Source organism: Trichosurus vulpecula, chromosome 3 (genome assembly GCF_011100635.1).
Source record: "Trichosurus vulpecula isolate mTriVul1 chromosome 3, mTriVul1.pri, whole genome shotgun sequence".
In the NCBI taxonomy this organism is placed as follows: Eukaryota; Metazoa; Chordata; class Mammalia; order Diprotodontia; family Phalangeridae; genus Trichosurus; species Trichosurus vulpecula.
In genome coordinates, this window is record NC_050575.1 from 141,468,294 (window position 1) to 141,485,796 (window position 17,503).

A 17,503-nucleotide genomic window follows, 5' to 3' on the forward strand; every position below is an offset into this window, starting at 1 on the left:
GAGAAATTCAGGAATTTTCTTTATACAGAGTGAACTATAAAAAGGCAGCCCTTTCAGGGGAAAAAAATAGAATTCAAGATGTCTGCCTCTAATATAACCTATTTGTTATACTTTTCTTTAGTCTTGAGTAGGGTATATGATATAGATATATCCATATTAACTGGAATGGCCAGAGAATGATCATTTTGGTTAATTGTAGATTCTAGTAAACCTCTAAGTTTTATTTCTTGGATCCATTTTTGAGCATTTTTCCTAAAATGTTGCTTTTCTGATCCCATAAGTCAAGTGCTAAAGTCTCATAGCTCCAGGATGACTTACGGACTTAGGATCTGGGTGCAAACCTTTTTGACTCTAAGTCTGGCTCTTTATATATCCCACCTATCTGGCCCTAAATGACCTCAGTTGATTCTCTAAGGTTATATGTTGCAGAGTAAATACATATTTGCTTTGAAAGGTATGATCTCATTAGGAATTTCCTGTACCCATGAAATCATAGGTCTAGTCTTCACCACCCCCATCCCTCTGCTTCCCCCAATGTTTGGTCAGTTGATGATGGTGATGGAATCTATATTTGTTAATAAAGGATCTCACAGAGCAGCCTCAGGTACTTATTCTAAAAATCATTTCTCATTATCTTGTTCTATAGCTAGATATGGAAAAGATATGGAAGATTAAGCTAGATATGACATGGATGTATGTGCTTTTAAGTTTTTATTTTACTGAATCTTCAATATGAACTTTTTTTCCCCTTATTTGCATCCTTCCTAAAGGTGAAGTATAAAACAAAAATCTATTTATTTGAGGTTCCTAGTGGTTAGAGAGTTGGCTTCAAAATCAGGAAGAGCTAGATTTAGGTCCTACTTCTGCCTCTGTGATCCTGGACAACTCATCTAGTCTCTCAGAGCTGTAGATAATTTCTGTGATTTAGTTTGATTTGATTTTACCCTGCTGAGTACCTTTCTAAGACTTTAAATTGCAGAAAAGTGCTGACCTGAACTTTTTTTTTTTGGTAGAGGAAGTTTCCTCACCTGGGCGTTCCCTATGCCAATGAAATTACAGATCCAATCTCTATTTCCCATCCCTGCTAGTTGCGTTCTGTATAAATATTGGTAAAATACATACTCGATTTATATTGTAGGTTTTAGGTGTAATGTAGTTCTCTAAGAAAGTTCTTTATTTTCCCCACTCATTTCAGGAAGTTAGAAATTTGACCAAAGTCTTGCAGGGTCCAAGGCTGTAGTGCTGCTATAAGGAACCTCATCCTTGTTCCCCTATAGGATGAAATGCTTTTTCGCAGGCTATAAAGGCAGGGAAACAGCTTTACTAAAAATTGTGGGAAGACCAAGACATTAGGCAGGCTCAGGCTGCCAATAAGGCATGTATCCCAGAATGGAAAGCAAAATCTATCTAATGGAGAAATAAAAAGGTCCTTCCTCTGGTGCTCTGCATTCACATGGTGCCATTGGCCTTTTTTTGGAGCTGTAGGACTCTGTACCAAAAACTTGAGGCCCTTGCTTTCCAAACTCCTCTCCCTATTCTCACAATCAAAATTTTGACAACTCTACTCTCTCCAGAATATGCCTTGTTCTTTTCTACTATTCATGTTATAACCATAGAATTTCAAAGCTGGAATAGACCCAGAGGTCATCTGTTCCAACATGAGCAGCATTCCCTTCACTAATACCCCTAACAAGTGGTCATTTAATCTCTGCCTGAAGATTCTATTGATGGGGAACTCACTACCTCAGAAAGCAGCCCTTTCTACTTTAGGATAACTAAATTATTAGGGAGTTTCTCCATGTAGTGAGTTGAAATCTGCTCATCTAATTTCAGCCTCTTGTTCCTAATTCTTCCCACTGGAGACAAGCAAAACAAATCTAATCTCTCTTCTACATGACAGTTCTTCAAATAGTCAAAGCAGAAATTATGTCCTTCTAAAGTTTCCAGACTAAATATTATATTCTTAATTCATCAAAGAGCATCATTGGATATTTACTTTTGCTAGTTTTAACATAGGTGCCTCATCTGTCTACCACTGAACAGTTAACCAGATCCTCATCTACAAGCAACATTTTTCATTTTTCTATCTGTACATTAGCAACTTGGAGTCCTTCAGGCAATTTTTATTCTTTATTTTATATTTTTAAAGCAATTTATTTTTCTCAGAGAGTTCACTGTACTATATAAAACTTTAATTGTCCGCTGGGCAAAAACAGGCTGTCAACCCTACATCTTTGCTTCTTTAAGTTCTGTTCATCCTCTAAGGTCCAACAACTCAAGTCCAACACTATTTATTCCTTTCTTAATCATTCCAGACCATGGTACTGTTTTCCTTTTCTATATTTGTATAGTCTATATTTTGACATCTGCTCAAACACTACCTTAATAGTTGTTTTGTGTGTTTGTGTACTGACTTCTCAACTAGATTGTAAGGCTCCCAAGAACACAGACGCTATCTTTGTGTAGGGCTAGACACATAGTAGGCACTCAGGAAAGATCTGTTGAATTTAATTGAAGACAGTTTTTGTAGCATAAGTACACCTTTCCACATACCCCTTCCAATCCCACTCTAAAACTACAGGAATCCAAGGGAAAGGCAGTTTCCACAGCTCATTTAATTCGTCATAGGTCTGAGAGTTATTGGCAGTTTGTCCTTTGTGAATGTGGATCAGTCCTCTTAAGTTTTGTGTGGTTCCCCTAGTTTCTTGCACTGTTGAAAAGAGGGACCATGAAGAGAACAGAGTCAGGTTTTCATCTGTCTTTGCAGATGAAAATGAAAAGAAGACGACATTCATTTCTCCTGCAGGTTCGGATGTGACTCAGCAGGTCTCCAGATCTAACAGGTGTGATGGACATGATTCCATATGTTCCCAGGGTATTTTGGATAAATGATTTCAATACAAACCAGCAGTCTAGCCATTAGCATAAGGTACTTCCTTATATTAATCCACTTTTTCTCATTCGGCTACTGTGTCTGCATCCCTGGAACAGAAGGCAGGCTATGGAGTTCCTTAACTTTAGGACCTTGTTGCTGAGAGTTGCTCGCACTTCCCTTCTACAAAGGAGTTTGAGAAAGATGGTTAGTCTCCTGGGATAAGGCTCAGGTGGTTTATTTCTATGTCTTGTGCACAGTGCTGCCACTTGTGACAAATCACTGTGCAAAGCTGGAAATTTGCCTTGGCCCAAACTGTAAGTATGAAAACTCTTCCAAACCAGACCACCACTGTCCCTTCTGATTTTCTCTCTCCAGCTAACCACTCATATCTCCTTGGTATTTGCACTTTGCCAGTATTTCTGAGGGGAAAGAGGCCAAACTACTGCTGTTGTAATGAAGAGCCTGACATTGATCGTAATGGAAAAATTGCATTACTGTTCCTGGGTTTTCGACTTTTGTTGTACACGGTCTATAGTGTCTATATTTAACTCAGCACCTGTACTCTTCCTTATTCTTTTCAAGCACAGTGGGCAGCTATTTAACATGACAGTGCCCCAATGCAGTATCAAGTTAACTATCAAAAAAGATCCTTCTGGACAGATTCACTTTATCTACGAGACAAGATGATTAAATTTATAGCTGGGCTGTTACTGATCAATATGGATGAAATGTGAAATAACTTAATCTATCAGCCAGAAATGGGGAGCCATGTTTACAGGCACCTTACTTCATCAGTAGCTTATGGGTATCTCTGGTTTACTTAAAATCCTTCTGACTCGTTTTTGCATTCTCTTTCCCTTCCCAGTTACTGCAGTTTGGGTGTATCTCTGTTTAAATAATAGGAGCTGTCCAAATATCTAACTAAAGTCTAAAGATATCAAGAGATTTAGATTTTTAAAGGAATCCACAGTAGATCCTTTTGTAATGTGAATAATAATTGACTTCCTAATATATGATTCCAGAATCCAGATTTTCTTAAAGGGAAAATCTTATTCTCCTAAAACTTATTCATTTCAAGGATTTTGGAAACATGAAAGCTCTTCATCTCCAGGTCCATAGAGAATACAGGTACAGAATCAGCTGGACCATCTTTTCAAATTGCTTCTCTGAGTCAAGAGGAAAGGGAGCAGAATCTGTGAATCAAGCTTGACAAAGAATCTAAGTGGGGCTAAAATCAATTTGTTTAAATAGAATAGGGAGGGGCTTGTTCTTAATTTGCATTAGTCTCAGAAGTCCCATTTTCTTCAGACCCATGATTTTGTGCTCATTTGCACTCCCTTTTTGTAGGAGGACACTCCACTAAGAAACCCAGGGTAGACAACCTCCAGGAGGCCCTTTTTACAGGCAGGCGGCGACTACTGGTTTCGCCTGGCTCCTGTCCTGAGCCCTGTGCTCACAGCTTCCGAGAGAGTATGCATCTCCACGTAGAATCCAGGTGATACGGGGATTCTGACCTGCAGAGGTGAAGAGCTTTGAAAATGCATACATTGTTGTAGAAATATTATTTCAAAGTCTTTTTTTATTCAACTGTTATTCAGCAATATACAATACAGTTTATAAACAAATGTCTTACCTTGTTTCCAATCTTTATTTAAAAATAAATATTATTGACAGTGAATATTAATTATGATAAGATGTGCCTTTTGTTTAAATCAAAATGTCTCCAAAGAAATAATTTACTTGAGTTCAAAAAAAAAATCTTAACAGAAAGGGGAAATTAAAAAAAAAACCCAAACCAAAAGAACAAAAACCAAAAACCAAACCCAAAACAAAACACAATCATCTACTAAAAAATAGTCCCCTTCATCCGAAAGGCTTGGACCCCACATTTTTACATATTGTCATAAAGATAACTGCTCAACAGTTCGTGCAAAATGAAGAATTGGAGGAAGAGTTTAGAAAAGAAAATGACATTGAAGTAGAGAAATCATTGAAGCCATGCATAGAGCAGGCTTACACATCATCTTATTTGGAAACTAGATGTGTTTATTTTAGGTGGTCTACTTTGTGTAACTTCCCCAAAAATATGATTTTTTTCCATGTAGAATTTTTCATGCTTCTCTCAGTCTTTCTTTGTCTGTCTGTGGGACACAGAAGTTCTTACCAAGGACTGAAATAGGTTCATTTTGTGTTTGGCTGAGGAGTATTGGATACTGAGGTCCATCAGTGGTTTACTAACAAGTGTATAAGCTTATGCAGTGCTAACAGGAACATGTATAGGAATGGGTCTGTAGCATAAATAGGTCCCGTACCTACAAAAAAGAGAAATGAACAAAGTTAATGCCTTATTTCAGAAGGAAGCTACTCACCCCGTGTAGATGTGAAAATGGAAGTAAGTTAAAAGGGTCTTATGCAATCAGGAACAAATCTCTTTTCCTTCATAGCAGCAATAATAAGTTTGAGCAAGGGTACAGCGCATAAGGTCACAAGCTTAATTTTATTTTGTTTTTAAGTTTAAAAAAATTTGATAAAAACTTCTTTTTACATTTCATTCAATAAATATTTATTAAGCACCTACTACGTGCCAGGCACTGTGCTAAGTGCTGAGGCACAAAAGGAGGCAAGCTCCTGCCCGCAAGGAACTCACACGTCATCCCTCTTCCTTGCCCTCTTACTGAACCAGCCCTTATAAATAACAAGAATAGAAAAAAAGAGAGAACAAAAATGTGTAGCAAAAGTAAACACCATATCTATCAACACAGATACTATTTTATACTCATCGTCTTCCACCTCTGCCAAGAGAGATGGAGGCACAAGCTTGATCTAGTAACTGGTATAATTCATAATTATATAGCCTTGAATGTTTACAAGGGACGTTCCTCATGGTACCTCTGGGAAGTCAGTGGTGAAATTATTAGTATTAATGTTTTACAGAGTTGTGGAAAGAGCCCTGGATCTAGAGTCTGAGGACCTGGGTTCAAATCCCAGCTATGTCCCTTGTTACCTGTATGACTTTTGGAAAGTCACTTCTCTTTGGTTTTCTCACCAATAGAGTGATGGCGGTTGGACAAGATGGCCTCTAAGTCCCCTTCAGCTTTCAATCTATGATCCTACGAATTGAGGCTTAAAGAGATTAAGTGATTTGCCTAAATTCACACAGCTAATAAGTCTAGAAATCAGTCACTCAGTCAATAAGCATTTATTCAGCACTATGTACCAAGTATCATGCTCTATATTTGGGGATACAAAGAAAGGCAAAAACAAAACGACGACAAACCCCAAAAATGTTCGCTGGTCTCGAGCACAAATTCTAATGGGGAATTCAACACACAAGTATCTTCTGTTGTTCTTATTCAGTCATTTCAGTCATGTCTGACTCTTCATGACCCCGTTTGGGGTGTTCTTGGCAGAGGTACTAGAGAGGTGTGCCATTTCCTTCGCCAGCTCATTTGACAGATGAGGAAACTGAGGTAAATGGGGTTAAATGACTTGCCTATGGTCATACACAGATAGTAAATATCTGATATGGGACTTGAACTCAGGTCCTCCTGACTCTGGGGCTGGCACCCTATCCATTACACCATCTAGCTGTCTCTAAGAACATAAATATAGTACATAAATATAGTAAATAAAATAGCTAGGTATGTACAATATTTAGAGGGGGCAGCTAGGTGGTGCAGTGGATAGTTTGCCAGCCCCAGACTCATCTTCCAGAGTTCAAATCTAGCCTCAGACATTGACTAGCTGTGTGACTCTGGGCAAGTCATTTAACCCTGTTTGTCTCAGTTTCCTCATCTGCTGGAGAAGGAAATGACAAACCGCTCCAGTATCTCTACCAAGAAAACTACAAATGGGGTCACAGAAAGTAGGACACGACTGAAAAAAGACTGAACAAGAACAATATAGAGAGAGTATGTAAAGGTAATCAGAAAGGGGAAGACATTAGCAGTTAGAGGGAGCAGGAAATGTCTCCCTCATGCAGAAGATGGGATCTGATCTGAGTCTTGAAGGAAACCAGAAAAACTAAGAGTTGGGAGAGAAGGAAGCAGAGCATTCTAGGCCCAGGGGACAGATGATTCAAAGGCCATGGAGATGGGAGATGGAGTGTTGTGTTTGAGGACCTGCAGAGGGGCCAGGGTCGGTGGATTTTAGCATGCATGGAGGGGAGTAAGGAATAACAAGGCTGGAAAGGTAGGAGAGGGTCAGGTTATGAAGAGCTTTCAATGTCAAACAGATGAGTTTATTTTTGATGCTGGAGGTAACTGCGAGCCACTTCGATGTATTGGGGTTGGGATACGCCATGATCAGATCTAGGCTTTAGAGGTACACTTTGGAAGCTGGAACTTGAATCTTGGTCCTTCTGACTACAAGTCCAGTGTTCTTTCCACTACAGTACTTCCCTTCTCCTCCTGTCTAAATCCATTCTAAATTCTAAATACCCATTAGCTAAGCTCCAGCTCAAGTCTCATCTTCTCCATGGAGTCTTGCCTCCATGAAGCCTTTACTGATCTCCTTCTCTGAACATCTAATCTGTAGTTCGCCTTGGTACCTAATTCTATTGTTAATTGTTCTTTGTTGCCTCATTTGTGTACATCTCCCTAAAGATACTGAAAGTTCCCTGAGGACTGGGGCAATCTCTTATTCCAGGACCACAGTGGCTGTTCAGTAAATGTTAGTTTATTGATTGGTAATCTAGATACCACCTTGACCCCCAAACCACTTCTCCCTTCATCCTTACTAATTAAAAAAAAATTGACGGACAATCATTTCCTGGATAATCATCCATTTTCCAGGGCTGAGTCCCACCCTCTGCCCCCATTCCATTGTTTCCATTCTTTGTGTGTGGAAACAGAAGGAATGAACCTTCAAGGAGGTTATAGGTTAAAGGGGAAGGTGTGATGAATATGGACATCTTGGTGGTGCAGTGGATAATGTGCCAGGCCTGGAGTCAGGAAGATTCATGTTCCTGAATTCAAATCTGGCCTCAGGCACTTACTAGCTGTGCCACCAATGGGCCAGTCACTTAACCCTGTTTGCCTCAGTTTCCTCATCTGTAAAATGAACTGGAGAAGGAAATGGCAAACCACTGTACCACTGTACTGGTTTTTTGTCAAGAAAAACCAAAGGAGGTCACAAAGAGTTGGACATGACTGAAAAACAACTCCAAAAGACAAGTGCATCTGAAAGATATTTTACATTTTTTGGAAAAAACTAATAACCAATGAAAGAATAAATTTTTAAAAACACTTATTAAGCATCTACTATATGCAAAGTACTATGCTAAGCACTGGGGACATAATTAGGGAATCTGGCTAGTCTTTGCCCTCAAGGAGCTTACATTCAATCTATCAACATGCATTTATTAAGCACCTATTAGTACCAGGCATTATATTAATTGATAGGAATACAAAGACAAAAGAGAAACAGTTCCTGCTCCAAGGAACTTATAAAGAAAAGAAATATGCAAGGGTTTTATTTCTTCCTGTTCCCTTCATATTCTGAAGATAAAGAAGCATTAAGAGATGATGTATAAGTTATGGATATATATATATGTACTTGCAGTAAACAGTCTCTCATATTTTTCTGGTTCTTTGACTTTTCAAAGCTCTTTTATATCTGTTATCTCATTTGATCCTCAGGTAGGTAGGGCAGGGATTATTAGACCCATTTTTTATAAATAAGGAGATAGGTATTGGTTAGAATGTCTTGTGCAATGTCACACAGCTATTGGCAGATCTGGGATGAGCACCTAGGACTTTGGACTCCTTGGTTAGTGTTCTTTCTTACAATGAAACTGTGCTGTCTCAACTTAGAAGGCAAAACTTCAGTTTTTCTTCTTCCATGCAAGGGTGTTGGAACTAGGTTACCAGAAGACAATCTGGAAGGGGATGGGGAGAGCTAGGGGTAGGATAATGCTAATTAATAAAAATGTAGTGATATAGTGCTTTAAGGTTTGTAAAGCACTCTCATTTCATATATATATAAGTATGCATATATGTATATATATACATACACGCACACACACATATATATGTAGTGAAAAATGATTCTCAGAGCTTTCTCCCCCCACCCCCAAACCCCCCACCCAGCCTCTGGCTTCGAAGTTCTTCAGAAGGACATTACTGATAATGAGACTGCATTGAATCTTCTTATCCTGGTCAAACCCAATCCATGTCTGAATTGATTTAATCCTACTCGGGCTTGGGTAGAGACAGATTTTTCAGCCTAGATAGCCCCAAGACTGGGAGTGGTCTGGTATGGTGGGGAGGGGGGCGTGGTAGTCTGACAGAACGGGTATTTCCTCTGTCCTGCGGTAGAATGATGGCTGATGGCGGGGTGATATCAGCCCCTGTTGAAAAGGTATATATACCTGGGTACCCCAAGTCCCAAATCGAACCAGTTCTGGACTGGTCCCCTTAGGGGACTGTAACTCCCATGCCATGCATGTCAAGCCAGTTTGAGAGAAATATAAATGTGGATACAGCCTAATTTAGTTTGTCTCTCTTAGATCAAACTTTTGGGATCGACAATATGTATATATGTACATACATACATACATACATACATACACACACACACACACACACATAAAATCTCTTTTGATCCTCAAAACTCTGAGAAGTAGGTGGTGTTATCTCCAAAAGGAAGCTGAGGCAGACTGAGGTTAAATGACTTTCCCATGGTCACACAGCTAGTTAATGTCTAAGATCAGATCTGGACTCAAGTCTTTCCAACTGCAAGTCCAGAAGTCTATCCACTGTGCCTTCTAGTGGCCCCCATTAATCTAATAATAGCTAGCATTTATAATGTGCTTTGAGTTTTGTAAAACAGTTTACATTTGTTATTTCACTTGTTCCTCACAACAACCTGTGAAGTAGGTGCTATTATCATCATTTTACAGGTGAGGAAGCCAAGCTTAAGTGTCTTGCCCAGAGTAAATGTCTGAGGCAGGATTTGAATTCGGGCCCTCTTGACTGCAAGTCCAGAGCAAGTCCAGTGGAGCTGTTGAAATCCTTCCTCGGAGGCTCTTGGGGAAATACTACCATCATAGTTTGGCTTCTCCATCAGAAGAAAGGCCTTCTATGGCTGGCTGCTGTCCAGACCACTGGCCTCCAGCTGAGCCAACAGAAATAGGCCTTTATTTGAGGGAAACAAAATAAATCCAAGCTACAAAGTTGATAAACTAAGGGAGTTGTTCTTTACTTTACCAAAAATGCCTGCCTCTACTGGAGTCCCTTCAAGGTTTCTTGTAGTGTGGCATGTGGTGGCAGAAAGAACACTGAGCCAACAAGCACCAGACCCCCTAGCTCAAGACCCAGCTTTGCTGCCACCTCACCATGGGATCCGTGCCTCAGTTTCCCTACCTGGGGATAAAACCTCCTGCCTCACCCAACCCCCAAAGCTGTTGGGGCTGAGGGGATGAAATGAGATGCTCTCTGTGAAAAGGCTTCATCATGTTTAAAGCCAAAGAAACAGAACATTATCATTATTTGCTTGCAGTTTCCCTGGTGCATTTGAAATTCGATTTGATTTATACCAATTCACTTTGCATGCAACTTCTTAGGAGCGCACTTTCACTGAATAGTTCCGTGCAGCTGTGCTGTTTGGGGGGATTCTTTCTCAGCCCACACTTAGCTGGAGGCCCAAAGCCACTAGGAGAGAGGGGCTCCCATCAACATCTCAGAACCAGATGGAAAAGATGGAAATGAGCTTCAGCTACCTACTGCATCCTGCTGTCAGTACAGGGTTGTTCTTTCTAGTGGAGCTCCTAATGCTTGGCTGAGTCTATTTTTAAATGCTTCAATCAATGTGGATTCACCACTTCCCTTAAAAGGCTGAGGCTGAAGCTGAGCCTGACACAAGCTGAAATTGCATTCAGTTCCAGTGGTGCAGTGGGGAAAGAAATAAAACGACTCCTCCCCCCCACCCCAACCAAAACAAACCACAGGCTTGAAAAGTGAATGATATTTAATTATAATGACCAGCTTGGCCCCAGAGAAGAGAGGAGAAAATGTGCCTCTCTTCTTCTGTGCAAAGGGAGAGTGACTGAATGTAGAACACTGGAGGCTCTTGGTTGGAGCACTGATTAGTTTTGCTGAACTCCCCTTCAAAATAGGGGACTCTTTTTTTTTTTTATTCTTTGACATGAAGGATATCTTTCTGGGTAGGGAAACATTCAGAAATGAAGAGGATTTAAAAAAAACAGAATATCGATTGGACCTATGATTTAATTGGTATAGTGAACTATTTGACCTACAGGAACAAGTCATTTAACCTCTCATTGTACTAATTAGTCTTAGACTAAAGTTTCTAAGACCAAGTTGTAGAGAAGGTGCTGGCCTTTATTGATAGAGGGAGTTTTCTCTGTTGGGAGTTCCTTATACTAAAGAAAAACAAAAGAGACTGCTAAATTTTAAAAGAGCATTCTTAGAGTCAGATGACCTGGGTTTGAATATGGGGTTTGTGTGACCCTGGGCAAATCATTTACTTCTGTGTTCTTAGGCAGACCTCTAAGACTAAAATCTTCAGGGAGGGTGCTGACCTAAATATATGTAGAGCATTTTTGCTAATCTTAAAGCACTATATAAATACTAGCTATCATCATCATTATTATTAACAATAATAATAATTTAGTGGAGAGAATTTCCTCACCTGGGAATTGCTTATGCAAATGAAAACTCTCTCTCTGTCTCTGTCTCTGTCTCAAGAGAGCACTGGGTCTGGTGTCAGAACATGTGAGTTTTAATACTGGGTTTGTGTGACCCTGAGCATATCATGTGACCTTTTTGTGTCTCAGCTGGGTGTTTGATTCTACAATCACTAGGGTTCCCTTGAGCTCTCAAGTTTTAGGCTCCCATGTACCATACAATCATTAATGAGCAGGTTCTGCTCTCTGCTCCTGCTATGATCTCTGTGATCAGTATTGTCTTCACAGTAACTAACTGCTTTCCTTTCCATGTAAATTCCAAATTTTGTCTCTGACAGGGATATCTCCCCTTATCCCTCTTTTTCACTAAGAATCAGAGAGCTACACCTTACTGTTTGTATGCCTCAGGTGGTAGGTATCACCTGTGGCCTGGTGATGGTAGAGTGGGTGTGACATCTGGCCTCTTCTACCAGGCTCTCAATCCTTGCATGACTGGTATTGGTCTCATACCTCTCTGTATCTACTGCAGTGTGTGCTCAACAGATGTTTGATGATTGATAAGTAGAAGGAACTTGGATAAGTCATCTTATCCATCCTTTTGCTTCCACGAAGGAACATTCAAGAGTTATAAGTGTTTACCTTCTTTGTAAAGGCCAGCAAAGAAAGCAATTGCCTTTTTTTACATGTTGTTGTTCAGTTGTTTCAGTCATGTCTGACTCTTTGTGACCTTGGGGTTTTTGTGGGAAAGATACTGGAGTGGTTTGCCATTTCCTTCTCCAGCTCATTTTAGAGATGAGGAAACTGAGGCAACTAGGGTTAAGTGGCTTGTCCAGGGTCACACAGTTAGTAAGTGTCTGAGGCTGGATTTGAACTCATGAAGATGAGTCTTTCTGACTCCAGGTTTGGCACTCTATCCACTGTGCCACCTTTTTCACCTAAGTCCTCAGGATTCTTCACATCTAATCCAAAGCCCTTACAGGGTTAGCTCATTCAGAGAATCACAGAATTATAGAATCTGTGAAATGAAAGGGACCTCAGAGGCCATCTATTCCAACCTATACCTGAACAAGAGTCCCCACTACCATATTCTTGACAAATGATCCTTTGGCCTTTACTTAAAGACTTAGAATGATGGGGAACCTACTATGTTTTAGTTTTAGAGAACTCCATTCTTCCCTCACATAAAATCTAGAAATGCCTGTTTATACCTTCATCCTACTGCTGCTTGTTCTGGTCAAGGCTGGGGGCAAGCAGAACCATTCTAATCTTTTATTCCCAACAGTTCTTCAAGTACTTGGAAGACAACTATCTTAGTCATTCCCTCAAGGGATACTCACATAGCATGAGCTCAGAGGCCTCTCACCATCCTAGTTGCCTTTGACTACAGGCTCTCCAGATCATCAATGTCCTTCCAGTGTGGCCCCTGGAACTGAGTATAATTCACTCTGGTCTGTTCCTTAGATTGAGGACTTAGGTATAATTCAATTCAACTGAATATTTATTAAGTACCTACTATGTGAGTGGCAGCTTATTGTAATGGATAGAGGGGCCAGTTTTGGAGGTAGAAAGACTTGGGCTCATCTCTTGCCTTAGACACATACTAACTGCCTAATCCCAAGCATGTTATTTAACCTCTCAGTACCCCAGGCAACTAATACTGTAAGTTATGAATGAGTTGCCTGTCTCCATCCTGAAGGAAGTTTCCAAATTAGGAATTTCTTACATCAATAAATTCACAGATCCAAACAAAACATAGGGAATACACAAAATGAAGATTTGCAAGGCACTATGGTAGATACCAGGGTACAAAGACATCAACAAAACAGTTCCTATCCTCAAGAAGCTTATACTCTATTGAACTTGATGTCACAATTAAATTGCAACCTCAATTTCCTCTACAAGGCAACCTTTCTCTTTCTTATAGAATATCTCTTCTGGGCTTATTGTCTCATCCGTAAACGTTCCTGCTCTGCCATTAACTAGCTATATGACCTTGGGCAAGACTTCACTTCTCAGAGTCTCAATTTCCCATCTTTCAAATAAAGCCCTTAGACTAACTAACTGTAGGTAATGTGAAGGTGTTGGTCTCTAAAGTCCCTTCCTCAATGTAAAATAAGGAGTCCCTTCTTCATTGTAAAATAGCAGGGATTGCATCTAAGGTCCCTTCTCTCTCTAAATCCCACAGTCTGTACAGTCCCATCCATGTCTAATAGTCTATGATTTGGTGTGATCCCATCCTTCCTAAGGCAATGTCTGTGCTTATAGGGTGACCAAGCACTTTGATGAGAAGGGGAAAAAAATTCAGCTGCTTGCCCATACGTTTTGTCCTCATTTGGATGTTTCTGGGCCCATTCATAAACATCTGCCAAGGAGATGCAAGGACAGGACAAATCCAAATTGAGAATTTTCCTCTTAAGATATTACTTTTTTTTTAGACAATCATTATTCTTGAGCCTTCTTCCGGCTTGGCTGTCCTTAATAGTCTTCTGACTGCTTCCAGAGTGTGTAGCTATGGACTATTGTTATTTCAAAAGCCTTTTAGTAATAATGGATTGAATTTCTACAGCACTTTACCATTCACTGAACAAACTTTATAATTCACCAACAACCCCAGGAGTTTCTAAAGACTGCCCTCGGTCCTTGGGAGATGGTGGGAGTTGGCCAGGCCCTCCAGACACAGAGTATTTTTATGTACCTGAGATGAGCTCAGTGGCTCAGAGCACCTCCTACAGAGGGAGGGGTCCTGTTAGAAATAAGCCAAGACTCGTAGTATCTTTTTGAAGTCTCTAAGATTGTAGATCTAGGGCTTGAAGACATCTCAAAGTCCATTTATTCTAATCTCCTTCATTTTACAAATTAGGAAATTGAGGCCTGGGAAAGTTAAATGGCTTGTCCAAGGACACCCTGGTAATAAGCACCAGGCAGTAGATTTGAACCAAGACCCTCTTGAATCCGGAGCCTGTATTCTTTCTCTTGGGCCATGCTGTATACTTTTCTATTTGGGTAGTGAAAATAGAAAGGTTCTGTTACCAGCATTTAGAGTTAAATATATTCACATTCAGGACAATAACATTACCTGGCAGTGCACAACATATTTTTATTTAAGCTTCTGTGGCAAATGAAAAATATCCCTTGTAGATGAGAAGGCAATCTGTCCTATGGCTGAAAGAGCTGAAGGCCATATCTGCTGGGAGAACCTTCACTTGGGCCTTTAAGCACCATTTGCAGACTACTTACATCATACCTGCAGCCTCAATGACTCCAGATTTTTAAAAAATGCTCAGACTTCCAAAAGACTTGGTATAAATAGTCAACAAATGCAGTGATCTGCTCAGGTTAGGGATGAAAGGCATTAAAAAGCTGTCACCTTGTAGGAGATAAGAGGCCAGGGCATGTGGTACCTCAGGAAATGAAATGCAGGATGGAGAGCAGGTATTTTCTGCTTGGGATTTGCGACTGGGCAAGCTAAGGATGACAACATCTTAACTCTGATCAACCATCCACAGAACTGAGTTTGTGACTATTTACATTTATGTTAATTATTTTCAATGCTTATTAGATCAGAGAAATCAAAATGTCACTAAACTTTCATTTCCTCCATTTACGTCCTTGTCAGAATTCATTGTCCATTCTCATTTGCAGCGAGGTGGCCTAGGAAGGCAAAACCCGAGTTCAAATAGTGAATAGGCATTTACTAACTATATTACCCTGGGCAAGTCAATTAACCCTCAGTTTCCTTATCTGTAAAGTAGGGATAATAATAACATGTACCTCCAAGGGCTATTGCAGTGATCAAATGAGATAACATGTGGAAAGCACTTGGCAAATCTTAAAGCATTATATGAGTGCTAACTATGATTATTATTATCATTTAAGTTTATGTGGATAGCTCATTCTTGTTTCAGTCGTGTCAACTCTTCCTGACCCCATTTGGGGTTTTCTTGGCAGAGATACTGGGGTGGTTCACCATTTCCTTCTCCAGCTCTTTTTACAGGTGAGGAAACTAAGGCAAATAGAGTTGAGTGACTTGCCCATTGTCACACAGATAGTAAGTGTCTGATGCTGGATTTGAACTCAGGAAGATGAGTTTGTTCTTTACCTAGTAGAATATTATGTAGAGAATAGAATACTTGGTACAGTAGAAAGAACCCTGGACTGGCATTCAAGAGGCTGTGATAGTCAGGTTCTGTTGCGTCACTTTTGATAAATTAATGAATCTTTCTGGGTCTCTGATTCCTTGTTTATTAAATAAGAATAATAATAGCCCTTCTTTATGGCTGTTGTTAGGAACAAATGAGATAAGATATGTGAAAGAGCTTTGCCCTGTCCATAGTTGGTGCTTAGGAAATGTTGAATTTGACATGTATAAGGTATAATATAGATATAATGTATATCCACAATTTATACATATACATTATGTACATTGGCACATTGTGATTCACATATTACATGCACACACACATATATTTCATAGGATTATAGAGTTAGAGCTAGAAGGGTCCTCAGAGTCCAACTGCCTCTTTTACAGAAGAGTTGATAGATACATAAAAGTTAAGTAACTTGCCCAGGGTGATAAGCATCTGAAATGGGATTTGAACCCAGGTCTTACTGACTCCAAGGCCATTTGTCTCTGTCTCTGTAATTACCTCCCTCCCACCCTCAGACTGCAATCTCTCCTTTCCTGCTTTCCCAAAAAGTAATTTATTTTCTGGGGTGTTTGTCTCCCAAGAGAAACATTTTCTAAGTCAGAACTGTTAGAGGGAATAGGGTGCCTTTTTCCTTAAAATTATCTCTCTAAGTAAACCCCACAGATTTCAGGCAAATGGAAGAAGGCTGCAGCGATGTCTTGCTGAGTCACCCATCGTGTGTTCTACAGCAGGAGTGTGTAGGCGCTGGACAGTTAACTGATAACTTTCCTTTTGCTTCCCCAGATTCAAATAGCACTAGGTGCTGGAGATCAGCCACTCTGAGGAAATCTGAATTCTAACACTGCAGCAATCCAGAATTGCCAGAGGTCATAGCATCATGGTACTGAGTCCTAACCACTCCTCCACAATGCACCCTCTGTCAATAAATGAATTAATCAATAAATAAGCCCTTATTAAGCACCTCCTCTGTGTCAGGTGACATGCAAAGCACTGGGGATAAATATACAAAGGGCAACAATAATCCCTGCTCTCAAAGGGCTTGCATAGACACTAGACTCCTAGTGGATCTAAGCTCCTGAGCATTGTGTTTTTGTGTCTATGTATTTATTTATGCAGATGCCCAAATCAATATCCCTTCTTGACAGGTATTTGAGGAGATGACCTCCATCATCACAGGAGCCTTAAGGTTGAGAATTCCAGTCAAAAAATACTTTTCAGTGCTATGCCTGCAAAGTCCCACTGCCTCCTTCCCTATTCCTGCGTTTCAGAGACATTGCCTCCTTCACCACCATCTCTCATTCCCCATAAGAAATAAGACATATTCTGTTCTCCTCACTGTCACTTCCAGACCCTCTTTGCCATCATCACTCTTCCTTTGAGGTTCATCCTATCAGTGTATATCAACTGGTCTAGATCCTTGACGTAGGCAGTCATCTACTCCCTGTGGTTGACATCAAGTTATCTCCACCCTTTCTCAAAGTGTTCAGTACCTGACTGTGTCTGTATCTCCATCTAAACCCTTGCCCTCTTATCTGGTTACTTTAGGATACATATTGACATTCCCTAAAACACCTTGGTCTCCCAGTTCATATGTCCCCTTGATTTCCATGACCTATACATAACTCTACTCCATCTCAGCCATCTATAACTCTTCTACCTTCATGACCTAGACCTCTAACCATCTTCTGACTATAATTTCTTATCCTTCCATGTCTCCCTTTTCTCTACTCAGTCACTTCATAACACCGTGCTTTCCTAGTCCATCAATTCTGCTCTGGCCTTACTGTCCTCCCTTCAAAATCATCACCTTCCTGTCAGTTCAGAGAGATATTA

The 17,503-nt window shown here is 40.1% G+C and overlaps 1 protein-coding gene across 1 annotated transcript in view; it reads right to left on the bottom strand.

Moving 5' to 3' along the window:
- Positions 1–5,016: 5,016 nt before the first annotated feature.
- The window catches only part of VSTM2B (V-set and transmembrane domain containing 2B), a 53,690-nt gene continuing 41,203 nt past the window's right edge, over positions 5,017–17,503 (bottom strand). Inside the window, exon 5 of the mRNA XM_036751689.1 lies at positions 5,017–5,187. Coding sequence (XP_036607584.1) covers positions 5,099–5,187 — 89 coding nt within the window. The 3' untranslated portion in view covers positions 5,017–5,098. The remainder of the gene's footprint in view (positions 5,188–17,503) is intronic.